The sequence below is a fragment of the Etheostoma spectabile genome, unplaced genomic scaffold, assembly GCF_008692095.1.
Source record: "Etheostoma spectabile isolate EspeVRDwgs_2016 unplaced genomic scaffold, UIUC_Espe_1.0 scaffold273, whole genome shotgun sequence".
NCBI classification, from domain to species: domain Eukaryota; kingdom Metazoa; phylum Chordata; class Actinopteri; order Perciformes; family Percidae; genus Etheostoma; species Etheostoma spectabile.
The window spans coordinates 1,502,843-1,510,058 of NW_022605577.1; the positions used below are offsets into that span (position 1 = coordinate 1,502,843).

The 7,216-nt window shown below is 40.9% G+C and overlaps 1 protein-coding gene across 1 annotated transcript in view; it reads left to right on the forward strand.

Annotated features, from left to right (window-relative positions):
* Window positions 1-651: 651 nt before the first annotated feature.
* Window positions 652-7,216, forward strand: part of hdac3 (histone deacetylase 3) — a 9,150-nt gene continuing 2,585 nt past the window's right edge. The window contains 10 exon segments of the mRNA XM_032510836.1: window positions 652-857; window positions 1,953-2,035; window positions 2,185-2,327; window positions 2,865-2,946; window positions 3,185-3,241; window positions 3,319-3,374; window positions 3,471-3,604; window positions 4,259-4,339; window positions 4,652-4,721; window positions 4,919-5,005. Coding sequence (XP_032366727.1) covers window positions 800-857; window positions 1,953-2,035; window positions 2,185-2,327; window positions 2,865-2,946; window positions 3,185-3,241; window positions 3,319-3,374; window positions 3,471-3,604; window positions 4,259-4,339; window positions 4,652-4,721; window positions 4,919-5,005 — 851 coding nt within the window. The 5' untranslated portion in view covers window positions 652-799.

The window sequence follows — 7,216 nt, forward strand, 5'->3', positions numbered from 1 at the left end:
AAGGGGAGGTAACCTTGCCCCCTTATGACCTCATAAGGAGCAAGATTCCAGATCGGCACATCTGAGCTTTCATTCTCTCAAAGCCAGAGCAGAATACCCAGGGCTCGGTTTACACCTATCACCATTTCTAGCCAGTGGGGGGCCATAGGCAGGCTGGGGGAACTCAGATTAATATTAAAAAACCTTTAAAAATGTTCATGACATGGGACCTTTAAGATTGATAATATCCCTACTCTCACCTTGCCACACATCCTATTATATGAATAATATAGATTAATCAGTATCAGATTTAGTCACTATAATTATTCTTATGGCTAAATATCATATTCATTGCAGTAAGTGGAGATATTCTAAGCCTTCCTTTGTTTGGGTTATGAATTTTAAATTGTTTTTTCCTACATAAAAAATATCACATCAAGTGAAACTGCAAGAAAAATGTGTAGTGACATATCGAGGAAACTACTGTGTTGATTAGTCCTCCCTTGTGTGCTGTTCTAAATTTTAATTTTATACATGTTAAATTTTCTCAGGTAATTCTTTCTTGTACAATGACAACATTTGTATTGTACATACGCATGTATATTCTTTCCCCAACGAGAGTTTTGTTTGTTCTCAATAAAAAAAAAAAAAAAAATCTTTCCTCCGCCTCCTCCCCTCGCTGAGCTGTCCCTGGCTGATGACGTAGCCTAGTCGCTGTTTACCATAGCGGCTATCTGTTAGCTAATTGAAAGAAAATGTGGGTTTTATAGCTGCCATAACAGTCTTAGTTTTCGAAGCAAGTACAAGTATTTCTTTCAGAATGAACAATAATAGAACCTCGTATTTCTATGACCCAGACGTGGGCAACTTTCATTATGGTGAGTGTGGTTACCGTAGTGAACCGGCCTACAAAGATAAAGGGTGCTAATGCAAGTTAGCTACATGCTAATAACTTCAGGGATGTGCATTTATGTGTACTCTTCAGGATTTCACGCTCTATAAGCGCTTTTGGTGGTCTGTTTTGCAGGTTTCCACCATAGCACAATTTCATATCTATTGCTACGTTTTGTACAAATTCGAAACCTTGTGGTTTGCTTAGCTAGCTAACGTTAGCTTACACGTCAGGTACGTCTGCCTGAGATGTCTACCTAGTTCATACAGTAACTTGAACGCTTTTAAAGTGGTCAGTTTGGAGCCATTACATATTAACATACAATAGCTATGATTCTATTTAACGTTAGACAGTTGGAAGTAAAATAATATCGCACCTTGTGTCGTTTTCCGACAGTATGCCCCGTAACCAGGACGATACTCGCTTTGGAACTTAAGACGTAAATGCTTTTAGGATTAAAATACACAAAACATCACAGCTGAAGAGGATTTAAAATGTGGAGAAAACACACACACACACACACACACACACACACACACACACACACACACACACACACAGGCGTTATCTTGATACAGTCTTTAACATTGTTAGGCTCAGTTAGCTCAATTAGTAGGGAGTTGAGTTGAGGACTGGAAGGTTGCGGGTTCAAGTCCCCATACAGACCAAAGTATGAATGTGTTGTGGACTGGTAGCTGAAGTGCCAATGCACCTTTTGGGCACTGCCAAGGTGCTCTTGAGCAAGGGCATTGGCGGCCCCAACCCCAACTCTGACATCTCTCCATTTGGTGTATGGTTCTGAGCGTAGTTTTATTATTAACAGGGTGGGATGGTTGGTGGGATTAATAAAGTATACATACTTATTATCCATAAACAAAAGAGCCTGACATATATTTTGTATATTTGTTTCAAGCGTGACAAATCCAACCCTGTGCTTCTGTCAGAAGGGATTTAACCACAATAATGTATGAGTCTTATCAGTGGGCTTATGAAATACAGATGACTTATTTTGATATTGGGCGTGATTGAAGTCACCGATGCATTAGGGAAATATCTGTGCTGAACTGTCTGTCTCTGCCAGGTGCTGGCCACCCCATGAAGCCCCACCGTTTGTCTCTGACTCACAGTCTGGTGTTGCACTATGGACTCTACAAGAAAATGATGGTGAGCTGCAGCAACGTTACAGAGAGATGGTGTTGAGCCTGCTGATACTTCTCACGCTAAAATACCATCTGCTTTTTCCAATTCAAAATGAGACACTAAAATCGGTACTATAAACTAATCTCAAATTATTATTATTTGTTTAAAATCAGGTGTTCAAGCCATACAAAGCGTCACAGCACGACATGTGTCGGTTCCACTCTGAAGACTACATCGACTTCCTCCAGAAGGTCAGCCCCAACAACATGCAGGGCTTCACCAAGAGCCTCAACACATTCAACGTTGGAGATGACTGGTGACTATTACTCTTATTCATCAAAATTGTTTCTATAGCATACGAATCCTTATGTTTTCATAGTTAAACACTAGGCTGGTTTTTCTGTCTCATTTCCGTTGTAACCATGTGACATTTTAATATCTGAAATACAATTTCAAGCAATGCTACTGCTCTTATTGTGCCAATATTCTGCTATTATTACAGCTTAACCATTTAGCATTCTGCCCCCATTTTTCCTAGAGGGTAAGGGGGGGGGGTAGTAGATATCATCTAGTTACCAAGTGGTATACAGCATTTGAAAGCTGGGGAACTATTGATTCATTTAAGATGCAGGTCAGCAATGTGTGTCACGTATTTCTAGTCCTAGATCAGAAATTAAAATTAAAATGCCACATTAAGACAACAAGATCTTAAGGAACAACATAGACAAATATGGGCTGCGATTTGGTATGGAAACCTTTTGATATTTGGAGATTTCTGCAAGAATCGCATCTTTCTGCGATTGGATGGCGATGGCATAACTAAAATATTTTGTGCCTTTTGTGTTTTTGTCAGTCCTGTGTTTCCAGGTCTTTTTGAGTTTTGCTCAAGATACACAGGAGCCTCCTTACAGGGAGCTACGCAGCTCAACCACAAGGTAAGACACCCAGGCAGACGTACAACTCCACCCGGCCAAACATACAGCTACACCCAGCCAAACATACCTACACCCAGCCAAACATACAGCTACACCCAGCCTGCCACAGTGGAAGTCAGTCACACGGCACTCAGACAGTGTTAACACGGCTGCAGCACTACTGGTAGACTGGTCAGGACTACAGAGTCATGGTGATGGGGTGATATTTAATTGATACGTTGTCGTTTATTTTTTTTAGATCTGTGACATTGCCATCAACTGGGCCGGAGGTTTGCACCATGCCAAGAAATTTGAGGTCAGAGTGTGTGGTTGTCATCCCTTATTCTATTTAGCTGTGAATTGTTTAAATAATAAAATATTTTTTGCTTGCAGGCATCTGGGTTTTGTTACGTCAATGACATAGTCATCAGTATCCTGGAGCTGCTAAAGTAAGAGGACACTCGGTTTCCTGACATTCATCAAGTGTTTGCTGTGTCACTTTCCCTCTTTATGCGGGGGTGTGTGTGTGTGTGTTTTCTTTTTAGATACCACCCTAGGGTTCTGTACATCGACATAGACATTCACCACGGTGACGGCGTACAGGAAGCCTTTTACCTGACTGACCGCGTCATGACTGTGTCCTTCCACAAATACGGGAACTACTTTTTTCCAGGAACAGGTACGCGCCGCTGTCAGCATCTAACAAATGAAAACAATCTGTCTTTGTTTCGAGTTCCAGCCGGGACACTTCTGCACACTGTGCTACAAAAACGGCAACTTATAGGAGAAAAGATAGAAAATAGGGTAAAGAGGACAGTACATACAAATATCTGAACACTTGAACACTTGACTGATAATTTATGGTAAATGTCTTTTTATAGCCAAAGGTTTTATTGTTATTACTGTTATCTTTATACTGTCTTTTTTCTCTCTCTATATTGTATTTTTCTTGCTGAAAACTGCTGCTGGAAATTTCAGTGTCCTTGCGGGAGTCATCCCAAAAGGATTAATAAAGAGACGTCTCAGTCTTATAATTACTACAAAAGACAAATAACAGGTTTATTCTTTAGCTATGTACAGTGGACCAAACAAATGAAAAAAACTTTGCAATAGGGACTTGTTTGTTGGGGACGTTTTGCTAATTAAATTAGACAACCTATGTTACCTGAGCTGCTACAATAGAGGATGGTATTACTGCGTTGTCTCTGTACAGTTGTGTATTAATTGCTTCTAGACTTACTCTCTCTGTAAAGTGTCCCGCGGTAACTCCTGTTGTGAATTGACGCTATAAATAGAACTGAATTGAATTAATCTAGTTAGTGTGCGTTGGCAGGTGACATGTACGAGGTCGGAGCAGAGAGCGGCCGGTACTACTGCCTCAACGTCCCTCTCAGAGACGGCATCGACGACCAGAGTGAGTTCTCTTCCCGCACACATCCCATTACTGCAATGTAACACCTGTTGTATAAAACACACAGAGCCGGAAGATTCAAACTGCCGTGAACGTCGGCGTCCTGGTCAACGCTGTGTGTGTGTGTGTGTGTGTGTGTGTGTGTGTGTGTGTGGTGTGGTGTGTGTTGTGTGTGTGTGTGTGTGTGTGTGTGTGTGTGTGTGTGTGTGTGTGTGTGTGGTGTGTGTGTGTGTGTGTGTGTGTGGTGTGTGTGTGGGTGTGTGCTGTGTGTGTGGGGTGTGTGTGGTGTGTGTGTGTGGTGTGTGTGTGTTTTAGGCTACAGACAGCTGTTCCAGCCGGTTTAAACAGGTGGTGGATTTTACCAGCGACCTGCATCGTTCTACAGGTCAGTCTGGATCATAGAGTCTCTGTGCTCAGTTTCATCCGTTTAATTACCTGTCATTGCAGCAAATGGAGTGTGTGGTGTGAAAATGACCGTTGTTTTAGGGGTATGGGGCCAAATACAGTCCATTATTAATTCTAAAATTAGAATATATGGCTAAGATTATGCATTATAGGGCTGCATGTGAGCAGGGTGATGAGGCCTGTGTGTGTTCTCTTCCAGTGTGGAGCAGATTCCCTGGGCTGTGACAGACTGGGCTGCTTCAACCTCAGTATACGAGGACACGGGTGAGGCAGACTTTAAAATCACTGCTGCCGGGGCGGCCTCTGGCTCACCCAGTGGGAGTCCCGCAGCGGTTCGGGTTAGACTCCGACCTGGGGCCGTCCCCCATCTCTCTCCCTCTCTCATGTCAGTCCACTGTCACTTTAATAAAAGTGACAAATCTTTTTTTTTTTTTTTTTTTTTTTTAAATCACCGTTGCCTGGTTAAAGTGAACGATGTCATTTGGGAAGCAGCTCCTGGTTCAGATTTGCGAAACTGAAATGAGATGAAACGGTGATATAGCAGCGGGCCAGTTGGGTCAAAGTAAGAGAAACACCTAATATTCATCAAGGGAGGATATAAACAATAGTGTATAATCACAGAACTAAAAGAAGTTGAAGCTGTACAAACGCTACAAATATTGTTTTTCAAATATTAAAAAGGCTATAAATAAGTGCAGGAAGGATTATCATCATCATCATCATTCTGAAAAAAATACTCATTTCAGCCTAAAGAAATTTTTCGGTTTGGGCTGATGACCAAATTACTATACGCTCCGTTTCTGCTGCCAAAGCCAGCACTTACTCCCTGATGTGGTCTATCTGATATCTAATATCTATCAACATAGTATAGTTTATTAGGATATCCATTAGCTGCAGAATCACATCAAACATCATAACCACAACATTACAGAAAAAAAACTAATTTAGACAGAGGGTAAACTTAATTTCCAATCAATATATTCGGATCGGATTAGAACAAAAATTTGGGTTCCTCATTTTGACTGAAATATTTTCCCTCCCTCGGTTATTTATTAAACTACTGTAGTGTGTGTTGGATGACTTAGGTTTACTAATTATACATGTAAGTGCTTTAAAACGTTAATATGTTGTTGAATTGAAAATTGAAATGAAAGAAAGTACTTAAAGTGCCGCTATAATAGTCACATGTATTTAGAGTATTTATACTGTTAGTGGAAATTCTATTTATGTTATTGCTCTTCATTAACTCCTGTGTGTATGTGGGGCGCCGCTAGGAATCATGGGGGTTAAAGGTGAGCCAGATAGCTGATACCGGAGCTCATGTCTCTCTTTATGATTAATAGAAACATCTCAGTAGAGCCCGACCAATAAAGGATTTTGAAGACCGATATGAATATTTGGTTATTTAAAAATGTAATATATATATATATATATAAAAAAAAGAAAAAGAAATCCAGAAACGTGTTACAAAACAAACAGATTCCCTTAACATTTATTTGTAGTAATTTGTTTTGTCGCAACAGAACAGAGGAACATCAAAATATATTGAAGTTCTGATAAATCAAATGTATAAAAAGTACTATCTTTCATTATTAAAAATAAGCCCTTTGAACAAAAACACATTACAACGTCCCTGTTAGAAACAGTTTTTTTTGTTAAGAGTGTCCTCTGGTGGACAGACTATGCAACGCCAACACATATAACATGGTTGACAGTCCTATTTCTTTAAAAAAAACAAAAAACAATATAGGCATTTATCTGAATCATTTATAATGACATGATTCTGATAAGTTCATATAAAAAAAAATAGAATACAAAAGGGGACGAAACACACTTCAACCATGTTAAGAGTGTTGGCGTTGCATAGCACAGAACTTTAACTATAATGTCCGAGACATGAGCTTACCGGAATGACTGACCTGCTTTCGAGGGGTTGTTGCTGAGTTAAACTGACTCCCCCAGACGCCGTGTTCCGTCCGGTACCGGGCCTGCTAGCGTCGGCCGTGGGGAGCACCAGCAGCTCCAGCAGATCCAGCCCCTACTGGCTCACCTCTGTAGTCCAGGTTTTAAAAACATGCATTTACAAAAAAATAATTTTCTTTTTCTTTTTCCACAACAGCTTCTAGTTCAGGGTCTCCCTCTTTCCTGAATCAGTCTTTGAATGAGTCTCCCAGCATGCAGCTGGTTGATTGACTCGTTCCCCACACCTGCAGCTTGTCGGGCTCAATTGAGTCAAACAAACAAACACTGCAACATATTTTTCCATTAACAAGTACTGCGCTAGTACAAATTGCAATTTTGATACAGTTGTGATTAATGGGGTGGCTGTAGCTCAGTCCGTAGGGATCTGGGTTCGGGAACTGGAAGGTTGCTGGTTCAAGTCCCCACGCGGACCAAAGTGGAGCGGTTCATCTCCTGGGCACTCCCAAGGTGCCTTGAGCAATTACCAAACCCCCAAATTCTCTGCGTGCATTT